At 34.8% G+C, this 19,825-nt stretch overlaps 1 protein-coding gene across 1 annotated transcript in view; it reads left to right on the top strand.

Annotated features, from left to right (window-relative positions):
* NAV3 (neuron navigator 3) overlaps positions 1-19,825 on the top strand; it is a 256,522-nt gene that overhangs the window by 17,805 nt on the left and 218,892 nt on the right. Inside the window, exon 4 of the mRNA XM_077770208.1 lies at positions 2,399-2,582. Within this exon, the coding sequence (XP_077626334.1) occupies positions 2,399-2,582 (184 nt within the window). The remainder of the gene's footprint in view (positions 1-2,398; positions 2,583-19,825) is intronic.

Genomic DNA, 19,825 nt, shown 5'->3' with positions numbered 1-19,825 from the left:
TATTACAAGAAGTACAAAGTGGGAGTACATAGCTTATTAATATATAAAGGAAATCAGTAAAGTTTCCTAAATAGAAACATAAATGCAATGGTTATTAATCTCTGCTTTAATTACTTATATATGTTCCATATTTTTGCTAAAACTGTCATTTACTTGAATAAGTGTATGGGAGGTGTAGATTAACAAAATATCTTTATGTTATTACCAGTGTGTAGTATTTTGAAAGTCTTAAGTAGAGTAATAGATGTATACGTAGATAATGCTGTATAATAGATAGACCTAAATACAAGTAAAAATAGTATAATTAATTTGAAAATATTTTATTGATATTTCTATAATATCACATTGGTAGTCCTAGTTGAAATATTTGGTAAGTTTAAATTAATTTTCATGAGGTCTTAAATAATTAACACTAATAATATTTAATATCTGTTATATGTAAAAGCTTTAAAGTCATTAAAGGCTTAAAAAGTCATCTCTAAAATTAAAATTCAGAAAAGTGGAAAAAAATTGAATTGGTTCTGTTATTTTTTTATGAAACATTTTCTTTTACATATATTTTTAGGAAAACTTTTCAAGGATTATTAATTAAATCTGGGAAATACCTAGTCTTTTGAGATCAGAATTAACAAAAACCATTTTATTAGAATGTTAATTTATATACAAAAAATCTGCTTAATAACGATAAATACTCTGACAATTTAGGTTGGTTAGTGTTTCTACTGTGATTATATGCTCTGAATAGACTTTTTCCCCCACACATACTAGAAATATCATACAACTCTGTTTTAGAAATTTCCATTAGTAAAAGGAATTATGTGTCTTCTGAAATACAGTGAACATTTAGTAGAATTATTGAGTTTCCCTGATGTTTTTTCTATATTTATTTTTTGTTATTTTACACTTCCTTTATCTTTTACATTTATATGGTATGTTGTATAATATTAAATTACTCATTTGGTGGCCAACAAGTTTAGGTTCAAAACAGAATACATGGTTGTGCAATTTAGAATAAAAGTTGATAAAATTTCCCAGGAAAATATTCTACTTTTTTAGTGGTTAAAAGCAGGTTAGAAAGGCTCCCATTTGTTCATTTTATGCCTAAGGCCTCTTCCTTCTCATGGGACATCACCCATTGGTCTTCATTTATCTTTTAAAAATATATGAATGTTCTAAATGATTTTATAAATTAATTAAATATGCTTAGTAATAAAATGAGAGATTTTTAAAACCTCTAAGATCATCCAGGGGTACATGGGAACATTAATACTTTCTTACTGTAGCCTTATACTGATCAGACTAACTCTTCTATATCATGGCCACTGTGAGAAGGTTTGCAGGGGTGAATGAATAATATACATTATTCATTGTAAATGAATAATGCCACTGTGGACTCCTTGTGACATTTATAAACCATCAGAGCAAGAAATCAGAAAAGTTTGTAAACATCCCTAAACTACAAAAAAGAGACATAAAACCTTGACCTCACCGGACGATGTATTTTATTGCTAACAGCACATTTTATTTAGAATATGATTATAGGTTTCATAGCTTTATTTCAAACTTTACTTCCATCTCTACTCCTAAGTTTTAATTTATAACTGCAAGATTAAAAAAAACCTAGATTCAGAGTTTAACTTGCTTTCCACATCTAATTTTAATTCAATATTAGAAAAGTTTATACAGGAACTTGATGTATTAGAACTAGGAAATACATATTTACATTTAATCAGTTATGTTATCTAATATCACAAGGCAGCTGATCTTTGTTATTTATTAATATGTAATGTAAGTTAAAAATTAATACTTATGTCTACTTCATGATATATGCACTTGCTGTCTCTATTTATAGAGAGAGATAGACATTTTAATAAATTGATCGTTGGGTGATTTAGGAGGACTGCTGTAAATCCAGCTGCTGTCACAAAGTACACCTGCACCATCATGATATATAATGCAGGACAACCAACATTTAAGTCACTTTCTTCCTCCATTTCAGAGCCATTTCTATGTTGGTAACAGCTGTGTATTTGTGAGGGCAGCAGAGTTCTAAATCAAATGATTGGCACAAGACAGAGAGCCCATCCATTTCTAGGGAGAAGGAAACTAGAAAAATTACAGTTTAGGATTAGCAAAGAGCACTGCTCATCCAACTTTTGTTCTCTGTACCCTCCATCCCCTGACTCTGTCCCTGAAGCTCCAAGCTATTCGGAAATGTTATGTGTCAGAAATTCAAAAATGCTTGACTCTGTGACTGAGAGACTCTAGTTGCATTTCCCTCTTCACAGATTTAGTCTAAGACGATGGCAACTAGATTTTCAGTTGTAAAAAATAAAAAGGAAAACCACATTTCGTTTGTATATGTTTTTACTGTTTTTATATTTTCCCTTTGATACAGAAATAAGAAATGGAAACTTAAAAGCCATTCTAGGGCTGTTTTTCAGTTTGTCTCGCTACAAGCAGCAACAACACCATCAGCAACAATATTACCAGTCCTTGGTGGAGCTTCAGCAGCGAGTCAGCCACGCCTCCCCTCAGGCGGAAGCCAGTCAGGCCAAAACCCAACAAGATATGCAGTCCAGGTAAGGAAGCGAAGCAGTGATGTGTTTGAAATTAACTGGTCTAGATACGACTCATTTTTAAATGAGTTTTTTGTTTGTGAGTTTGAAAACCCTATTTATGGAGTTGAATCAGTGTTAGGATATTATTCGACTAATGTTGTAGAAGTTTTGGTTGGATGAGCACCGTTTATCACTTTGGGGATGAAATATTTGTGTTTGTTTTCCAAAGATGATTGTGGTTTGTATCAAAGTTTGTGAAATGTCTTTCTTGTAAGTGATGTGGCAGGTTATTTCCTTCTGCAAGTTATGACTTAGGATGTGTCATTGACTCCTCATCTCTGCTCCTACTTTTCTACTCAGTTATCTTTAATTGAGTCTTTTGATAAATTCTTTAAATCTGTCAAAAGTTTCAAGTCTGTTAAACACAGGGATTTGGGTTTTCGGGGACATACTGTTTTTAATGTACGATTGTGTGTGTGTATGTATTTATAAACACACATGTATGTGTTTGTCTGACTTGATTCTGTTGGTGCATTGTAGACACAGCCTGGGGTGCTGACAAATCATGGCAACTTCCTTCCCCCTTCCATTACCGCTGTTTTCCAATTTGGAATTCTATCAGTCAGGGTTCAACCAGAGAAGCAGAACCAGTAAGGGATTAAGAGATTTCTTGTGTAGAATTGGTTTACATGATCATGGGGACTCCCTAGGCAAGCCTGAAATCCTAAAGGCAGCCAAGCAGGAAGGAAAGGCTGAAACTCTCTCAGATGAGCCAAAACTTTTATATACAGGTGGAATTTCTACTCTCAAGTAAGCTTCCATCCTGCTTTTAAGACCTTTCAAGTGGGGAATAAGTCCTACCCAGATTATCTAGGATAATCTCTCTTAAAGTCAGCTGCTGTGGATTTTAACCACATCCACAAAATACTTTCACAGCAGCACCTAGATTAGTGTTTGACTGAATAAGTGGGACTGAATAAGTCTAGTTGACTATTCAAAAAATCATCACAGAATGAAATTAAGTTAACAAGTTTCATGCATACTGCTCATTTATTCCTCATCAGTGACCAGGGTATCAGGTCATTAGTCTATTGCATAAATAGCTGATTGTTTTTCCTTAGTGGGGAGAATGTCCAATGTGAAAATACTCATCATGTTGAAGAGTACATATGCATATCAAGCATATGTAAATATTTAACTTTTTCCATTTTAGAAGGAAAACCTGAAACTTAGTAACACTCAGTTTACCTTGAATTTGTTTATGATATTTAGTATTTACTCAAAAAGTTAAAGCCCCAAAAATTCACAGAGCAACCCCCATCCTTATTGTCGATTATTCAACAGTTTAGAAATCCTCATCTCTTTCATCTTTCAGCCAGCCCTTTCTTCATATTAGGAAATATTTCTTTTCTCTGTATGACCATGTAAACCCTATTCCCTTTGGCAGATTTTATTCACTATTAAACCAATAAAGAAATACTCAAATTTTATTAAAAAATACACCATACACTACATAGTTCACGGAGTGATAAAAGATGTTTCTCATTACTCGGTGCAGAAATGTTTCTGTTCTTTAAGCTGGTCTTGGCTATTTATGATGTAAGGGAAATTATGCAAAAGTCAAAGTGAAAAAAATTACAGGGTAAGTTCTTTGTATTGCTGTAAGAATAGAGAGGAGGGGGAAAGAAAATAGTTTTGTATTATGTATTATTTGGGGAGTTGGTAGAAAGACATGTAGATTTTGAAAACTGCCAGAAATAATAATTCGTGGAGTTTGGTTTAAGTTACTTTAATGGACAAAAAGCAGGAATGGTAGCTGAAAAAACATAGGAAGATAGGTGATATGTATTGTACAAAACATGTTACCTCTGGATGGGATAAGGAGTTTCATTTGTCTTTGCTCTACCTCATTCTTTTTCTGTATCTGCCATGGGGAATTTCTGGCCCAGAAGTTCTCAGTGGTTATGACCCTTTTAGGGAGATTGTTTTTCTCATTCTTTCTAGATATGCATGACTGTTATGGAATTGTATTTTTTTAAATATAAAACCTTATAAAGTAGGCATGGTAATTTTACACCATTTTGGGGAGAGCCTGCTTATTTTTTTCATTGAAAGGTTTTGAGAAGTATTCTTTTCACCAGTATTCTTTAAGACAGAGGCATACTCAAATAATTTTTCTTATGATAAATTTACTTTTAATTACTTTTTTAGACAATTAATTTATAAATGTGAAGTACTTGCTGTGGTAAATATGGTACTTATGACCCTGATGTAGATGGGCAACATGTCTTAATTTTAATAGGATTTATTACATATTTTGAAGAATATTATTTGAAACAGTAATACTTCTTTCCATTTGTATAGATTTAGTACAGGGAATAGCCTATGAATTAGAATTCATGTGGACTTACATAAAACAATGGATGTATGTATTATTCAAAAGCCCATGGTGCTAATATACAGAAGAAAGGATGTCTACTACATGTCTTTATAGTAGAACCAAGATAATTAATGCAGAAAAAAAAAAAACAACAGTGGCCCATTTATCTTCATTTGCTTAAGGTTTGAGTCATAAGTCGTGATTTATGAAGCCTTTCTGTTGGTTCTAAAGTCTTCCCAAGTAAATAGCTTAAATGACTGCTTGCTATATTATTCTGGATATTTAGCCAGAAAGTGTTCTTATATTTTTCTCTGTCAATTCCTAAAAAATTTTAAGGGCACATTATTTCAGTTCAGTGAGAGTCTTATTTTGTTTTATTGTTTTTGTTTATTTAAAATACATTGATGTAACTGTATATATTTCCCACAGTATTTATTTTATACATTAAGAATTTGTAACTTGGTTTTACTATTTTGAAAGTAGCTCCAAATGTTTTCAATCATTAGGAACATCTTTCATTTAAACACACACTTTGACCTAAAGGTTAACAAGTACACAAGAGAGAAAAAAAAAACATGGACCAAAAGGAATTGAGTGTGGGTAACAGAGTCTCCTTTTCTGGTTTCTCAGCTCTTTCTCCACTTGTGTGTGCATGTGTTTATGGGTATGTAGACTCACATACACGAGAGCATACCTGCACCTGTGTGTGTGTGCGTGCGTGTGCAAGTATGTGTGTCCTGTTCAAGTGGCAATGAGAGTTTTCGTTATTCAGACTTGCCTCTAGAATCAAGCTGCCTGAAGCTGGATCCTGTTCTACCACTTTCTAAGTGTGTGGCCTCAGACAACTTGCTTGACCTCTTGGTGCCCCTCATGGAGTTATTTTTAGGTTCTGTGGATCAGTACAACATAAGATCCTGTGAACATTCCCAGTAGGAGTCACTTTCTGCTCAAAGCCTTGCAATGGTCTCAAGTAGCCCAGGCTCTCTTCCACCTTAGGAAATGTGTTCTTGCTGATTCCTTTTCCTGGAATACTCTTTCTGATAGCTGCTTGGCTAAATCTCTTATCTCCCTCAAGTCAGCGGCTCCTGTGTTGCCTTCTCACTGATGCTTACCTTACACCCTTTTAACCCGGCAGGCTGCCCATCTCCAGTCTGCATTGCACTTCACCATACTCTTTCTTTTTTCTTAGCTTTAATCAACCTTTAATCTCAATTCATTTATTTCTTATATTTGTTATTTATTATTGCCACTTCCCTCTAAAAGGCAAGCACTATTAGTATAGCAGTATTTGTTGTAGTTTAATTACTGGTGTAGCAGTACTAGTAATCATCATCATCGTCATCATCATCACAAAGCCTTACACACAGTGGTTTTCAACAATTATTTCTGATATAAGAGAATGTACGAATTAACAAATCTGTGTTACAGCTGTTTCCAATTTTAAATAGGAAGATGCATAGTTACAATTGTGAGTAGTTCATAATGAAAATTGCATATATTTATAAAATTAGTAGAATGAAAATAATTAAATATATTTTTGATTTTGGGTCGTCATGATATTAAACTACAATTAGTTTTAAAATGGAATACAGTGGAGATTCTTCTTATTACTAGAATTATCCACTTGCTGTAATTATATTAAAGTAAAGCTGGAACTCAGATTCTAAATTTTGTAAACCTTCCCAGGTAATACTTAGTTATATCTACAGTGATAAAGACTTGATTATTCAAGTCTTCACTTCTCAAAAATGTGAATATATTTAACATAAAAATTAAATTTTCTTTGTCAGTGATCTTTGGAAGGACTTTACATGAGCAAAGATTAAAGATCTTGCTGCATTACACAATGTAAAGCTTCCTATTTGCATTTATTTAATGTGAATATAAAACCAGTTCCTCCTATTTTTCTGGCTTTTCTTTTTATTTTGAAAATAGTAGATTAAAGACCCTTTCTTCAACCCACTGGAAAAATATGAGAAATGTTTTAATAGAAGTGATAAAAATATTTTGTAAGAGTTGAAATCATAGGGGCTCCTGGACGGCTCAGTTGGTTAAGTGACTTCAGCTCAGGTCATAATCTCCTGGTTCGTGAGTTCGAGTCCCTCGTTGGGCTCTGTGCTGACAGCTTAGAGCCTAGAGCCTGATTCAGATTCTGTGTCTCCCTCTCTCTCTGTCCTTCCTTTACTTACACTGTCTGTCTCTCAAGAAAAAGAATAAATGTTAAAATTTTTTGGAAAAAAAAGAGTTGAAGTCATAGTTCTTTTCTATAAATTTTAACTGTAAGATCAGAAGATGTTACTTATTTTTCTAGAAAAAAAGTAGAAATGAATGTTTTAATTTTCAAACTCAGGAAATTCATTTGATCAGTAAATATGTTTTTGCCATTCAGGTTATTTCTGCTAATCATACTTTTCCATGTGTTGAGTTTCGACATTTGAGTTCTAATTGACGTGGAAGAAAACAGGAAGTTTAATTTCACCAGGATCTTAAACAATGTCTGACACATGAGATCAGCCAGGAATGTGCAGAATGTGTATTATGAATGGATAATCTTCCTAAGAATATCTTATAAATCATTATAGTGAAAGAAAATTATAAAATTAAAATTTATTTTTCTTATGTCTTAGCCTGGTTAAAAACGAAGTGTTAGCATGATAGTATATGTAAAAGATGATGATTTTTATTTTCTAACCGCTTTACAAAAGAGGTGTTTTGGGGGTGCCTGGATGGTTCAGTCAGTTAAGTGTCCATCTTCAGCTCAGGTCATGATCTCGTGGTTCATTAGTTTGAGCCCCACGTTGGGCTCTGTGCTGACAGCTCAGAGCCTGGATCCTGCTTTGGATTCTGTGTCTCCATCTCTCTCTGTCCTTCCCCCATTCACAGTCTGTCTCTCTCTCTCTCTCTCTCTCTCAAAAAATGAACAAACGTTAAAAAAATATTTTAAAAGGAAAGGGTTTTTTTTTTCTTAAAATGTGGACCTTTTCGCTTAATTCTTATCGAGATTATTAAATAAATTTCCTTCCTGTTATGAAATGGTGAATTTTAGCAACTCACATATAGTGATTATTGAATCACATGAACAGAGATTTTATCTTTGTTTCATAGAAATAAAACATGTGAAAAAGAAAAGAAATTAAGTGTAAGTGTAGAAGTAGGTAAGAAATCACATAGATCATTAGAAAGGCAGAGATGAAGATAAATCTTTCTGAACTACACTAACAGCTATTTTGAGAATTTGGGAGATTATGATTTCTGCAGATGATCCTTTGCCTTTCTGCTTCTCATTTGTAGGAGAAAATCAAGTATGTGTCCACTTGCAATTTAGATGAACTTTCTCAGATAGGACTTGCACGTCAAATAGCAAAATCTGTGGACACGTGTTCTTTGAATGACTTATCTATTCCCTTCGCAGCCTCTTGACAAGGTTTCCGTGACCCCTGCCACACACATTGCTCTTGGAAACCTCTTCCCATTGAGGACATTTGCCTTTCTCTTTTCCAGGAAACATCATTTCCTTCTGGGGGATTCACTTCGAAACTGGGACAGTTTACAGCTTTTCAGCCTGGGGTTATAAATCTTACAAAGTATATTAAGGAAGTTTAATTTAAGATGACAGGAAGGCTCTGGTAATTTAAGCCCTCATGAACCTGGCTTCAATTAGTTTCTTAACTCAGCTCTGTGTTGTGGCCTATAGTGCGCTCTTCAAAAAAGTCAGTGAATCCATTAAACTTTAAACAAACCGAAACATAAAGGACATTTATGAATATTTTTTAAGTAGGACTTTTTCTTTTCTAGAGAGGAATAATTGAAGGGAAAGAGCTTTCTCTTTAATTGCCTGATTTAGGAGACCAAGAGAGTGTAATAGTGAAAGAGCATATAATGCACACATACACATTTTGCTTATGTTGTCTTTTATTTCACTGTTTAAAAAGCTTGACAACTACTCATACTTCTGTTGTTAGAGATGAAGCCGCATCTATACAGTTTTGGTTATTTTAGAGTCAAGCAAACATGCGTTTAAATTCTGCCGGCCAATTCTCAGTAGTGTGGCATTGGACAAATGATTTTAATCTGTTCAAATACTAGTGTTCTTACCTCTACTATTAGAATGGAGGTAACTTCCTCATGAAGGCATTGAGAAGAGCTCAGAGAGTAATGCATGTATGAAGTACCTCCTTATCCCAACACTTAGCATAAAATAGTCACTCAACTCAGCTACTGATCCTTTTTCTTCTCCCCCTTTAAGATCATGTCATATGTATAATAAAATATATTCACCCATGTTAGAAACCGCAAGTCCGCCTCATCATTTGTCTCTCTCTTCTCACTTTCTCTGATCAATTCTGTCCATTCTGCTTCTAACTTGTGTTGCCTATATGAAAGTAATTCAAAGTAATAACATCCTCTTTATTGAAAATAACAGCCTAGTGCTCAGACCATCTCATGCCCAGTATGGTTACGCAGAGGTAGCCCCTTAAATTATTTTGGGTATTTCCTTTAGTAGTTACTACCATGTAGCTAAACAAAATACTTCTACCACTAGATTGTTTTCATGAATTTGGTCATTCTCTTTAGATTGACATAATCCCCATGTCTCCCATACTCAATAAATATTTATTAAGCACCTAGCATGTTCCAGACACTCTTCTAAGCATGCGAGATACAGCAGAAGACAAGAGATTAAAGAATCCTTGCCCTCTTGAAGCTTACATCCATCCTAGTGATGGGAGACAATAAAATATTAAAATATGTGCCACTAACTAGACAGCTTATGATGGAGAAAAATAAACCAGAAAAAAAGAAAAATGGTGTGTAGAAGCCATATTGCTGCAAGTTTAAACATGGAGTTCTCAAATGGTATTGAGCAAATGAGGTAAGAGAACCAACAGTGTGGCCAACTTGGGAGAGAGAATTTCAAGCTGACAGAAGACAAGAGCTGAGACCTTGAGTTAGAGCCTGTCTGGTTTATTTTAAGAAGAGGAAATACCCCAGTTGACCTGGATCAGAGGGAAGGAGGCAGGAGAAGAGTAGGATTAATTCAGACCAAGAGCAGGGAGACACTAGCGTGATGTGACCCTTTTGCCACTGCAAGGACATTGGATTTTACTCCAGGAGGGATGAGAAGCCACCATATTCCATAAATAGGTATAAACAGGTATAGACATCAAAGGGTCACTCTGGCTGCTCTGTTGGGGATAGTTTGTAATGGGGAGAAGGCAAAAACAAAGAGTCATAGAGAAGAGCGTGGAGTACCATATTGAAAGTGGAGAAGCAGTTCAGTTTGAAATATATGTTGAAGGTAGTGTCATAGAATTAGCTGACAGGTTTGCAGTGAGATTGGTAATCACGAGACTCTCATTGGAAAGACAATAATTCCATTTCCTGCAAAGGGAAAGAATGTGGGAAGAGCAGGTTTGGTATGGAGAAGGTCAGATATTTACTTATTGACGTGTCAATTTTATGATGTCTACTAGGTATATTCAAGTGGAAATACGAAGAAGGCAATTAGAATTGCAAGACTTTAGTTTAAGGGACAGGTGTAGGCCATAGACAATTACTCTGGAGATACAGATATATAGAGATTATAAAAACCATGAGTATAGATATGATAAAGTCACCAAAAATCCATGTACAGATGAAGAGAAGAAAATGAGGACTGGGGTCAGGATCCCACCCGTATTTAAACAATGGGTGACAGCAAGACCTGCTAGAGGAAACTAAAAAAAAAAGGGGGGGGGCATTCTATAGAGTCAGGAGAAAACCAGAATTTGTTTGCCTGGAAAGCAAGTGAAGGAAGTAGTCCAAGGAGAAGGGGGAGATTAATAATAATAATTTATATGTTGCCCCAGTCACCATTCTAAGTACTTTAGATACATATTCATTCTTCCATTCCTTACAGCAACCCTATGATATAGGTATTGTGAGTAATCCTAGTTTTCAGATTAAAAAAAAAAGGAAATGAAAATCTCAGATTGCACAAAGTTTCATGGTTACAAAGCTATAAATTTAATCCAGGTGATCTGACTAGAGATTGCAGTTGTAACCATTGCCTACCTACCTGAAGGATGTCAACTGCATCAAAATGGCACAAAAGCAGGATGAATCACTGAGGATGATTCTGAGGAATCAGAATTCCTGGGTTTTTCAGTGGAGACTCTGCTGAGAGCTGTTCCAGGGGAGTGGTTGCTGTGGCGACTTGATGAGAATCGGTTCAGTGAAAAAGGAGAAAGAGGAATTAGAGGTGGTCACTAGCATGTGGACAGGTCTTCCTAGGAGTGCTACTAATATAGTGAAATTTCACTCTTTTTAGCTCTTTTATTGGTTAACTTTGTAAGTTTATGTAATGAAGGAACATCTTTGCTTCTCTCTCAATCAACTGCAGAATATCTTTTGGCATTCCATATTATAAAACATGGCTATTAGCATTTTCATTCAGTTCTCCATTAACAATTTCCATCCTCTGTTATCTGCACTCTTCAAGTTAAGGCTCATAAGATTTACATTCTATTTTGTACAGATTGATTCCAAGATTTTTGAAACCAATGGAGTACTTATATAATGGCTATTAGAATTCTGTTCCGTAGAATCAACACATATACTGTGATTCTTCCCTATTCAACGCCTTTCTTGCATTTCTGTTGAAAGTTGATATTTGTTTGAATGTAATCATAAACTAATAGATACTTTAACAATGAGCTAGGGTTGCTCTGTGCTGACATTGCAGAAACTGCTTGGGATTCTCTGTCCCCCTCTCTATCTGTCCCTCCCCCACTTGCCCTGTCTTTGTCTCTCTCAAAATAAATAAATAAACTTGAAAGAAATTAAAAAGAATGAGCCAGAGTTCATTTAATGATGCTTACGAAGGGTGAGTCCAGGTGTACTGAGGAACCTCTTCATGCCAGCATCTTTTTTCTCAGATTGTTCACTTATTGTAGTCAAAATTGCTTCTGGTTGGTTTGGAAGGTTAATTAATTGGTTTGTTTATATCTAGCCACATTGCTTGTTTATCTCAATCCAGGTCATTGAGAATAATTGACATGGATATTTAATTAATCTCCTTTGTATAACCTCTTCATATTACCTGTTATTCCCTAGTCCAGCTTTCTTCCTTAGTCTTCTTTATGAATGCTCCCTCCATTTGTACATTGGGATGAGGCTTCTCTTCCTATGTGTTCTCCATTAATATTACTCCATTTGTTTTCAGTTTTTCAAAGTCTGTTGAACTCTCTTGTCCATTGATGGCTATTGTCTCCTATTCTGTTATTCTTGATGTTGAGAATTTAAACCCTAATCATTCCCTTTTCAGCATGTTAATGGCATCACATTAGGGAAAAGGAAAAAACATGAATTTGAGTCTCAGAAGGCATGGACAGAACCATTTTTGGATCAGATAACTTTCTTTTTCCTTTAAAAAAATAAAAATAAAAAAATAAAAAAAATAAAAATCAATCAACTGAGACTAATTCTCCAGATGGATAATAAAGATATTGTAATTATACTCTACTTTTTCAAGGGAGTTGGGAAAATATAATATATAAAGTATTAGACTGCCTACTAGTACACATTTTAACTTAAGACTTGTTGTTTTTTTTTAACATAAATGTCTAAGTAAAAACAATAGTTAGCCAGTGTTTTATAATTTGCTCCTAAAATAACCAAAAATGTGATTTGCGTATCATCATATCCCGTGACTCAGGATAACATGTAATTTATTTCTTCCACATTTTACCACAGAACATTTTTATATCCTTTTTATATATGTTACAAACAGTCTCCCAAGCACTAGATGTTGTTTGGATCAATTTGGTTTTTAGTATGTATGGGGGCACTTCTCAAATAGAGCACTGATAATGTAGACTTGATTATTATAGCCCCAATTTTATACCATATGAAGTCATTTTATATTAACCTGTTTTCCACTAAAGACTGTATTTAACTTACTGACTTAACAATAGAAAATGCAACTGTCATAATAACTATATAATCATGTCAGTATGACCCCTGAACCATTTGCCTGTAGTCAGAGCTAGAAAGAACCCCAGTAATAATCAGGGATGACAGAGTGAACATCAAATTGGATTTAGGGGACTTAATAGCATTTCTGTAGCTGAGACAGTCTTGCCTATGAGACTTCAACCATTAGTCAAGGATCTTTCCTCATCATAAAGCACACTGTTAACATTTGCCTCTTCATATTCCATTTCCTGAGCTTCCACTTCTGACAATCCCCGCAGCCTCCCCCTTTCTGACTGACCTCTTAGTCTAAGAAGATGTATAAGCACAATCAGCTCTCTTTCCCTGCAAGAACAGTGAGGTAGCCTCTAGGCCAAAGCTCACCATCAGAGATGTTTGGAGACCCCAGCTACTCCTTAATGATATGAAACTGAATGTGTTGATGACTACATTTGTTTCGGAATACATTGAGAATAGTCCAATCATAAGAACTCTATAAAATAGACTTTTGCTTAGATCTTCAAACTGTATACACATTCATTTACATAATTATTGTGTAAGTTTAATAATTAAAGTCATTTTCAGAAACACATGTATGAAGAAATAGTTGTTAACATATTTTGTACTTACTATAACACTTTTTAAGCCTTAGAAGGATTAAATAATTAAGATTTTTCACCAATCAGGGTAGTCTTAATCTAAGTTTGTTTAAATTTTTAGCTTACCAAAATAGCTTTGTCTACTGGTATTCAAGGCCCTTCATTCATTCCTTCATTCATTCATTCAATTTTTGTGGTTGCATTAAAATGAACTTTTGGAATGGAGCACTCAATTTATTGTGATAGAATTTTACTCCATGCTTAAAATTGTAAGTGGAAAAGACCCCTGGAGCAGGATAGCGCTTTGACCTATGTGTAAGTAAAAGGATTGTTGGGAAATTTCATTTATGGTAAGATTGTGAGAGAAATATGAGCCTGGTTTCCTGAGTTGCCCTTTATCTTGATGTTCTGCATTCCTGAAGGAGCATGAGACTTTGATGCGGTAACATCATACACAGGCATCTCCATCTCTAGTTACCATTTTGAGATCCCACGAAAACAGACCATGCAGGTGGCCTTATTAACTGTCAGTTGAAATTTAAGATAACACAGAGGTTATAATCTATTTATATACCATTTTTCACTAATGGGATAAGTTATCACAGTAACCTGTCTCACATATAATCAGGATGATATTTCAGCCACCCAGCTACTAAAAAGAAACACATGTGGATGAAAGCTAAGTTTCTGACGCATCTATAGATTAGGCAATAACTGTTTGCAGTGATGTCTCAGCAGAATTGAAGCTTAGGGACAGAGTATTTTTTATCACAAGCTCTGATGGTGAGACTAGTTGTTGCAGAATGTCTTAAATGTTTCTGAAGGAACATATTTGGTTTTGAGGCACAAAAGATATTTTTACAGAAGTGGTTGAACACCTCCCTCTTTCTTAGAGCTATTAGCTTGTCAGTTACCGTTCTATAACACTGCACAAGAATCCTATAAAAGGGAAAAACTTCATACTGAAGGAAGAATTTGTTTTAGAGAATTCTTTGAATCTTAACTCTGAATACATGGTTTTAGATCTACTCTTAGCAATTGTACCATATACAAGGATATATATTTTAGGGGCACCTGGGTGGCTCAGTCGGTTGAGCATCTGACTTTGGCTCAGGTCATGATCTCACATTTGTGGGTTCAAGCCCCGCGTCAGGCTCTGTGGTGGTAGCTCAGAGCCTGGAGCCTGTCTTCGGATTCTGTCTCCCTCTTTCTCTGACCCTCCCCTGCTCATGCTGTCTCCCTCTCTTTCTCTCTCTCTCTCAAAAATAAATAAAACATTAAAACATTTTATGAAAAAACTATATATATTTTAATCTAACTTAGTCTTAAAATGTTAGTGTGCTTTACGATCTTCAAAACTAGTTATTTTGTTATATCTATTGTTGTCTAAAAATCTTAAGACTTTCTTCCCATGCACTTAATTATAATCTTCCAAATCTCAAGCTATTTTCAATGTATTTGGAAGGGAATAATTTCTAACTTTTTAACCTGATACCAATACAAGTACATTTGGGATTTATAAATTGTCCACTAAAACCTATATCCAAGAAATTTCATACCTCCTATTTTGTGATTTCTTTGTAGTCCTCCTTGGTGCCTTGGGAATAGTGCTGTTAAAAAGACATGTGATGTTATGATTAAGGGTGTTTTTCTCTTTCTTTGAGAATCAAAAGCACAAATTTTCTGACTGCATAAGGATTCTGTAGAGGGATTTGTACCCATAATATGTTTGTGTGGCTCTAAGACTTAATGTAAATAGACAAGAGAGGAATAAAGGGTGCTTCTAAAATAATTTTCTCTACAGTTTCTTAATATAAGAATGTATATAGATGAAAAATTGCCTTTATAGTCTACTTTGCTTAATAACATAGTTATTCAGTTATACTTGTATTCAGTACACACACTTTAATTCCTTTGTGCTTGATTTTTGTTTTAATGAGTCCATCACTGTGCAATTGGGCTTAGTCAATGAATGCCATATGGAAATGAAATGAAATATTTTAATGAAAGATGATATTGTTCCTAATGATCCTTTATATATTACATTAGAGCCCAGTGTTCTCTTTCATTGCTGACTTGAAATTTCAGCTGTGACCTTTTAGCAAACAGAGTCAGTCCCCACTGTGTGCCAAGAATTATGTTAGATGTTTGGTTGAGATATGGTGATGGTTTTACCATTCAAATTGCTGACAATGTAATAGAAGACCTAGATATTTAAACACATAGTCCAATCATGTATGCTAACTAATCCAAAAAAGCTACTCAGTGACCACAGTTAGAGGAAAGAGCCCATATGAAGTCACTGCTGAATTAAATGTCATTTATACTTAGGAAACCGCAAGTATGTGTACAAGGAAAAAGTGTAAGTAGAAGTGTGTTCTGAGTATCCATTGCTGTTCAGAAAATATCCCAAATATATATGTGCAAAACAGTAACCATTTGATTATACTCATGGATTTTGTGAGCCTGGGGGTCAGACAGGGCACAGTGGAGATAGTTTGTGTCTGCTCCACATTGTTCAGGACCTCTGCAGGGAAGGGTAGAGTGACTGCGGTGTCACAAACTGCTGAGAGGCAAAACATCTGTGGCTGGAGAATCCACTTCCCAGGTGACTTTTTCACGCAATGTGTCTGGCAGCTTGGCTGGAATAGTGCTTACACAAAGCTTCTCCAGCACGGCAATCGCAAGGACATCGCACTTCTCACATGGTGACCTATTGGTCGATAGAGTGACAAGCCCACCAAGATTCAAGGAGAGTGTCAGTGGAACAAAGATTTCACTTCTTAATGAAAGGAGCACCAAAGAATTTATTATAGTTCTATGTTTAAACGGCCACAGGGTATGATGAGAGCTAAGACTAGAGAAGCAGGCAGAGGTCAATTTACGGAGGCTTTGGATGTTATGTCTAGGAGTGGGGACACATGTCTTGAACGTAAAGGATAATTATCTTGGAGATTTTTTTTAGCAGAGAAAAAATGATGCCATTTGTGACCGAGGAACATGACCTTGATGACAGAGTAGAAAAAGGATGTGCATTGATTGGGTGTGGGAGGGACCCTGCAGCTATAGTGGCAGGAAAGTGAACAGTGCAATGTTAGTAGACATGAGGTTCTGACTAGGAAATGGACTTGGGGATTGTTTGGAGATAAGGGTGAAAGAAAATCATCATGTTTCTTTTCTTTCTTTTTTTTTTTGACTCATTGGGTAGCGATATATTTTAATAATATTTTAATAGTATTTAATAATATAATAAATTAAAAATAATATGATATAATTATAATAATATGAAAGTGTATTAATATATAAAATATATATTATATATAAAATATAAATATAAAAATAATATAATATAATAATATAAAAATAATATTTGATAATAATATCTTAATAATACAGTCATCAAAACAGATGAAAAGAAGGAAGTAGAGAGAAAAAAGTTCAGGCTTGGCTTTCAATTTGCTATTGAAAATTGGCACCTCTAGATGGCGGTGTCTTGTGTGTGGATCTGGAACCCAGGAGAGAAGTCAGGGCCAGAGATGTGGAAATGGGAACTTTGTTTAACAATGTTTATTGATTGAAACAATAGAAATGGAAGACAGTAGGGGCGCCTGGGTGGCTTAGTCGGTTAAGCGTCCGACTTTCGCTTGGGTCATGATCTCACGGTTCGTGGGTTCGAGCCCCGCGTCGGGCTCTGTGCTGACAGCCAGCTCGGAGCCTGGAGCCTGTTTCAGTCTGTGACTCCCTCTCTCTCTGACCCTCCCCTGCTCACGCTGTCTCTCTCTCTCTCTCCTAGAAATAAATAAAACATTAAAAAAAAAAAAGTTTAAAAAAAAAAAAAGAAATGGAAGACAGTAGTCAGGGAAAAAGGATAAAGCTGGAGGAAAAAAGGAGGTCTCAGAGCACACTTCTGGCAACCACATTTAAGACAATGTTCCTTTTGATTGTTTTGCAAATATATTTGGAGTTCTGGTAGCTTATTTGGTATGTATCTTCTTAAAGGCAAATTGTTTTTGTTGTTGTTATTGAGGAATGACTCAGTTTTTGAGATGTTTTAACCTTTTCTTTCAAATTAGTTGTGAAATCTAGAGTACAAATCTAAAACAGAACTCTGGTTGAAATATTAAAGTAAATTTACTGTATTTTATAAGCACATCAAAACTATATTTTCATCTAACCACTATATTACATAAATTAGCATTTATTAAATTCTTTAATTGACACACTTTTTGGATTATGTACACTGTTCAGAATTGTGGGTTCTGAAAGACTCCCCCTGTGCATGTTGCTTTGAGAATGGTGTTTCTTGGATGTCCTTTTGGGACCCATAGGGATTCATACTGTTGAGTTCAGGAAACAAGAAGAGTGAGTAGTATCCAGGGATGTTGGAGGGAGAAAGAGACTTAATTTGCTTTCAATAAATCATGGTCCCAAAGTTATTATAAATTTGGAGACCAAGAGCCAAGGTCAAAAGCTCAACTACTGTACCAAGAGGTCCATGCTTGTGGGATTTAAGAGTAAGAATGGAGTAACCTCAAAAGTGATGGGTGAGAACCAAAGAGTGTGATATTGGGAAGACTAAGCATAAGAAAACAGAGGAATTCTAGGGATTGAGGAACATAGGGAGTTATGTTGTACGAAATTCACCAGAATATTTATAGAGCTTCCTGTGAGGACTCAATTCATTCAGAGATTCTCAAATGTGCATCTTAATCCACTGAATGTTCTTTTTAACTGTCATAGTACTTATGTAAGCCAGACACCCTTCAAAGTGATTTACCGTTTAAGGCTCATAAAAACTTGAGGTAGTTAAAGTTATACTCATTTAACAGATGAGGAAACAGGCACAGAGAATAGCAACAGCTAAGCCAGAATTCAGGTAGAGCAGCCTGAGTCGAAATCCTGTGCTACTAACCCATCTACTAGGTTTTACTACTGACATTGGAGTTTAATAATTCATGGAAAATACAAATTTTAATGGACCACTTTTATATACCCACCTCATATTTGCATGTTGCTCCTTTTAAGCTTTGAAGTAAATTCAGTTTCCATTAAATATCAAATTATACATTTTAGAAAGGAGTTTGAATTATACTTGGTTTTAAGTGTTACACTTCTTACAGTAAAACCTAAACCATGCATGTGTAAATCTTATATTTCCAAGTTGAGTTTTTCTAGCAGTGCCAATACATATAGGCAGTCAATAAAAGTCTTTAAAGATTAATTAACTTGTTGATCTCATCAATAAATATATGCTTATTAGAATAAATACAACATAAAACTGAATCAAATTTCATAATGTCTATATATACCTGCCACTTTTAAAACCCTGAAGGATGTGCAGTTAATTTCTTATTTATTCATTCATTCAACATCCAAAAGTGTTTATGTACTTAGAACCATTATGGTAAGATCGCAAAGTAATCTTGACTTTAGCTCCACTGTAAAGGTGAGTTTACTCACCACTGGGTCCCCATCTTCCCAGTATATCTTGTTAATTCATTCACCCAGACTAGTGACATGATTTAGAGGTCAAGTCTTTATTTTTTCCCATCATACACCATACCAGGGATGTTCAATCTGCTTTTCCTACTTCTGCATCTATGGAACTATCCTGTGCAACTCAAGCCAGAGAACCAGGAGCCATTTTAAATTCTTTCCTTTCCTTCAGTTCAACAGCTACAATTAACTTCTCTCATTAATCATTGACTTCTGTTCCCAATGTCTCTGTCTTCATTCAGACCCTCCTCAAATCTTTCCTGAATTATAGCAGCAATTTCCTGTTTGGTCTCCCAGTTCCGGCCTTGACAAATACCCTAACTTTCTTCCTCCTCCAGTTTCTCCTTTACACATCTAAGAGAGGATCTCTCTAATCTGATAATTGATCTTTTATTCAGTCAAAACCTTTTGGTATTCCCTCCTGCATCAGGACAAAGGCCCAATTCCTTAACAAGTTGCTGTGGGTTCTCCAGGTTCCTAACTGTGAAAATAATGGGTGTTAAAGGATATTTGTAGAACAAATAAATAAGTATAAAATATTTGCAAGTATCATAATAAATATTTTTAATTATCATAAAAATTAAAATAATTAAACACAATTCAAATACCAGTTGTTTCAAGTGAGTTTTTTTTTTAGAAGAAACTTGGTAATAACCGATGGAGATAAAGAATGATAGATTGTGTGACACTCAGATATTATGTTCTGGTAATTTTTAATGTTTCACATGTGCTTTATTTATGGGTCCAATTTGGTTTTTCAAAATAAAAACCAAAATTTTATTATATTATATAATTTTTAAAAGATTATGTAACTTTTACCTTTGCATGGAATTCCA

This window comes from Crocuta crocuta, unplaced genomic scaffold, assembly GCF_008692635.1.
Source record: "Crocuta crocuta isolate KB4526 unplaced genomic scaffold, BGI_CrCroc_1.0 scaffold317, whole genome shotgun sequence".
NCBI classification, from domain to species: Eukaryota; Metazoa; Chordata; class Mammalia; order Carnivora; family Hyaenidae; genus Crocuta; species Crocuta crocuta.
Note: the sequence above shows the minus strand (reverse complement) of the source record. Positions and strands in the feature narration are given on the sequence as shown.